General features: G+C 40.1%; 1 protein-coding gene across 1 annotated transcript in view; it reads left to right on the plus strand.

The window, feature by feature from the left end:
* The window catches only part of LOC138013417 (T-complex protein 1 subunit epsilon-like), a 13,504-nt gene that overhangs the window by 287 nt on the left and 8,217 nt on the right, over positions 1–5,000 (plus strand). Inside the window, exons 2-5 of the mRNA XM_068860493.1 lie at positions 38–98; positions 2,558–2,722; positions 3,082–3,280; positions 4,409–4,601. Of these exons, the coding sequence (XP_068716594.1) occupies positions 38–98; positions 2,558–2,722; positions 3,082–3,280; positions 4,409–4,601 (618 nt within the window). The remainder of the gene's footprint in view (positions 1–37; positions 99–2,557; positions 2,723–3,081; positions 3,281–4,408; positions 4,602–5,000) is intronic.

Genomic DNA, 5,000 nt, shown 5'->3' on the forward strand with positions numbered 1-5,000 from the left:
TTGTGGTGATAAATTATTTGTTGTTTTCGTTTTCTAGTCTCATGTTATGGCGGCCAAAGCAGTGGCCAATATTTTACGGACTTCTCTCGGCCCAAAAGGTTAGTTTTGAGCTTAAGTGAGTTGACGTATATCAGCTTGTCAAAATTGTAATCGATCGATTACAGGCATTACTACCGCAAGTGTTCTTGTTTAGTTTAACACATTGCTCCTCGTATCTGAAATTCGTCTGAGAACCATAAAAGAAGTGGAGGAAAAAATGACTGTAGGATCATTTTCAGTGATTATTTTTCATGTACGTAAGGTGCATAGATGTACAGGACCGTTCGTCGTCACGTGGACTTAAATGTACAGATTTTCGATTGAGCAAAGATGTGTCTAATTCTTGCACATAAAACTGGCGAAGTTTGACGTTTTGGGCACTAAATATAGACATTTGGAAAACAATATCGTAGACTTCCGGCTCCTCTGCACTCTCTGAAAATTGAAATAAGAGACAATTTGCTATTTGCAGAAGCAACGTGAACGCGTCTGCACCCGTTTCGTTTTGTTTTTACAGAAGTTATGCATACATATGCACGTGCAGAAGACAACATTTGAAAGAAACTTTTCCCTGGAGTAACATCACGTGGTCTGAAATGGGAAAACAAAACATACATGTACAAGCTAAAGAGGTCCATTGTAGTAGAAGTCCCCGGGGGGGGTACTTTAGGAATTTCTGGGTGGGGATGTGCCGCTGGGACCCTGGAACCCTTAGCCTATACCAGAGCTAGTTCAGCTGAATTTTGCTACCCTATACTAGAGTAAACTCCCACCGATTTCCGTCTAAATACCGATACTTGAGAGTTAATAATATCCAGAAGTTTCTCATGATAGCCATTTATCGACACTGTTGAGGCTGAGTTGCGCAAATTTAAACTTTGCCGACTCGACTTTTTGATATTTTTGAGAGGGAATTTCTGGTTTCCTTAGTCTTGATAAAATCTTCAAGCGACTGGTCAGTTTCGTGAAAAATGATACCCTATTCTAGACCCAAACGCTCTGATTTATATACCCTATGCTAGAGTAAACTGCTTGAAAACCATACCCTTCACAGCGGCACATACCTATATAGCCCATATATGGCAGTACCCCCCCCGGGTAGAAGTCGAGGTAGTTCGTGTTGGTTGGTAGATAGTTTTAAACACTGTGTAAATGAAGACATAAAGCCAAGGTCACAAATATGTGGCTTCACTATGACTGCGTGTACTGCAAACTTATTGCAGAGGTGTGGATACATGTAGGTCATCGTCCTGGGTGCTGACTAAATGGATAAGAATGCTCCAACTGATCTGCCAATCTGCATTGGGGGCATTGGCAAGCAAGGGAGGGAGGGAGGGAACGAGCAAGCAAGTGAAAAAGTAAAATGATGAATTAAACTGAAATTGTTTTCCTAAAATGTGATGAAAAGGGGTAGTGGTGAAACGTGCAGTATATGTAAGAGCTTGAACACTGAATGTTGTTCTCTCCATAAACGTGTAACTGTCCATGAAAATGTTTTTTTGGAAGAGTGGTTTCAATCAATCAATCAATCAATCAATCCAACTTTGATCCGGGTTTATCCCCGTAAACGGGGGTGGCCGGATTTACCCCACTTGGTCAGCAATCTTTCTAACTCCCACTCTCCATCTCACTTGATTCATGCCTTCCTTTTTCTCCAAATCAACACTCTCTCTCTCCTTCTCCATTTGCGTCTTCCACGTCTTCTTTGGTCATCCTCGCTTCCTCTTGCCCTTCACTTTGAACTCCAACGCTTTTCTCAGAACATGCCCATCATCCCTCCTCAACACATGCTCATACCATCTCACTCCATTTGCCTTTGCCATCTGGACGCCTGTTTCCTTCAATCCCAACATCGCCATCAGGTCCTCATTCCTCTTTTTCTCCATCACTTTTGCACCACACATTGCTCTCACCATTGCTCTAACCATTGTTTTCCTCATTATGATTCACATTCAAAGTAATGGGGAGCTTACGTGAGGGTGACGACGACGGCTGTGATAACGCCACAAAACAATAGGTTTAACCCATTGACTCCCAGGGGTTCCCCATCGACGAGTAAAATCATCTGGCGTTAGATAGAGTAAAATACTAAGTCTGGCCGATTTAGGCCGGTTTGGATGTCAAAGGGTTAATGGGGTCATAGTTTTTCAGCGAGTGATTAATGAGCAAAAGCAAAAGCTCTGCACGCCCTACACATGCGTTTTTCATTTTGGTACATTTCTTTACTGTCCTCATCCTGACAACAAAGTACTGAATTTTGTCAAATTTCAGGTTGTGTAGAGCATGGGAGAAAGTGATGAGACGTTTGTAATTTTCTTCCCAAACAACCGCACAATTCATACCAATTTTACTCCTGCAATGTTAATACACACTTTCCATTCCAAACGAATTGGGTTTCCAACAAAGTTATTACAACAATAACAGGACATGATATTTTTAGACGACGTTCTCTCTGTCGTCGTCGTCGTCGTTGTTGTCGTCTTTCTTTGTGGTGAATTATCCTTGTTATGATTCTCAGGTATGGACAAAATGATGGTCAGCCCAGATGGCGACGTAACAGTCACTAATGATGGCGCGACCATTTTGGATATGATGCAGGTTGAGCATCAGATAGCCAAGCTGATGGTGGATCTCTCAAAATCCCAGGATGATGAAATTGGAGATGGGACTACAGGGGTTGTTGGTAAGCAATCAGAACAGTGGAAATCTGTCTTGATGAAAATTTAATTTGAAAATACATGTAATATAATCTCGTTCACAAAGTAAAATGTCTTGCTTACTGTACATGTAGCTTCTCCGTAGGGTCATTCAAACTCCGTGATCACCTCTGACCAGGGGTTGAAGTTTTTAATCTAGCAGCTGGTTTGAGTAGAGTAGCCCACTGTTTTCATTGCCAAAATGAATTTTAATGTTAGGTTTGAAAGAATTTGTCTTTAACGTACTTCAGTTTTTGGGGAAAATTAGCAGAGAAAGGAGCCAATGCACCTGTTTCCTTCCAAGTATTATTCTACCAGTAATTTTTTTCCGTGGCTTCCATCACAGTCCTTGCAGGTTCACTTCTTGAGCAAGCTGAGCAGCTGTTAGACTGGGGAATACATCCCATAAGAATAGCTGATGGCTATGAGTTGGCAGCAAGGATTGCCAATGAAGAGCTGGACAAGATTTGCGACAGTTTCCCAGTTGACAAGAACAACCCAGAGTCGCTGATACAGACTGCTATGACGACACTGGGCTCAAAAATGTAAGATATAATTTGAAGGACTATTCTTTTCTCTTTATGTGGTGCACACCCATGGTAGAGCTGGTGAGAGAGATACATGTACATGGATTTCTGAGTTGACGTCACCAAATGTTTTGGAGAAAAAACTAAATTAGCAGTCTGTAAAGTTATCTCGTCTTGCAGAAGCCTTCATTTGGTGCTCGTTCCGGTGTGACTGCAACAGTACAATGATTCTTGCTTAGTTACCAGATCCTATAATCATGGTAGTTAAAACATTCTGGAATTTGTTGTTGGCCATCAGGCATCAATCAAAATTCCAGATTATTGACTAAGTTTTAGATTACGATCAGACAGGATGACCAAAATCCATCATCCAGTAAAGCTCACTGTTTTGCTTTAATTTATATTTTAATTCACAATATACGATGTAAGATTCTAGTTTGAAGAGAGGACACACAGGAACGATAGCCGCTATCTCGTTTTCTTATTAAACAGTTTCTTTTGTTATTTAAGCAAGGAGTTCGCAAAAGTTGAATTGAGTATGAATAATTGACAGTGTTTTGTGTCGATGATTTTGCGAGAATTGAGGATTGACTTTGATTTCGAGTGAATGGAGTCTCGATCCTTGACTTGATTCTCGATCCTCGATTCTCGCGAGGATCGGGTCAAGACTGTCAACTTATTTTTGCAAGGTACTATAGTTGGAAATGCTTGAAAACCAACTTGCTCTATGGTTGAGAGCATTCCATGAACTGAGAAGCCTAAACAGTGCTTCATTTATATGCCAAAAGATTTTAGTTCTAAGCTTACTGATTTGCAATGTGTCCTATCAGTTTTTAACAATTCTCAACTTTTCACATGTTGCCATGATGGCCATATTTTGTTCCCCTAAATGAAAAAAAAGAGCAATAGATGTTATGCACAAAACTCATCCTTCAGAAAATGATCTCTGTTATACAAACATCATATTCTGTTTTGTTGAAAAAAAAAAAAAACATCGCCACCAAGCAATGTGACTGAAAGCCATCAAGCACTCAAGAAATCCATGCATTACTCTTAAAGTCAATGGTTAAGAATGTCACTGTGTCAACATTATACATGGTAACAACTTCTTGGATCTTAATGAAGCTTCTCCTTTTTATCTCCCAGTGTCAGCCGATGTCACAGGAAGCTGGCTGAGATTGCGGTGGAAGCAGTATTGTCTGTGGCAGATCTTGAGAGGAAAGATGTTGATTTTGAACTCATCAAGGTAGAAGGCAAGGAAGGTGGCAGGTTGGATGACACAATGCTGGTCAAAGGAGTTGTTGTGGATAAAGATATGAGCCATCCTCAAATGCCAAAGGTAAATCATGTAAACAGTATAAATATGTACTGCAATAGGATCATAAGTATAAAGATAGTATTATTAGACGTATGTATTAAGATAGTGGTTGAGGTGCGGTCTGATTGTCTACTCATAACTCCAAATAAATTATCCTTTGCTATCTCCTAGCAATTTGCACCCTAAAATGTTGTAATCGTTTCAGGAATAAATAAGTTAAAATGCTTGTTGAGTATGTGTAATACTAAAACAACAATTCACCTGTGTGTTGGTGGCTAGTGGTGGATATTAATTTTATCTAAAGCCACAGCTAGCCACCTCCGCTTTGGTGAAAAGTTGTTAATTATTCCTAGTTTAAGGATTGTAATCATAACTCTTATTTGCAGCTCAAGAGAGTTCAAACCACCCATGGGAAATGAG

Source organism: Montipora foliosa, chromosome 8, assembly GCF_036669935.1.
Source record: "Montipora foliosa isolate CH-2021 chromosome 8, ASM3666993v2, whole genome shotgun sequence".
Taxonomy (NCBI): domain Eukaryota; kingdom Metazoa; phylum Cnidaria; class Anthozoa; order Scleractinia; family Acroporidae; genus Montipora; species Montipora foliosa.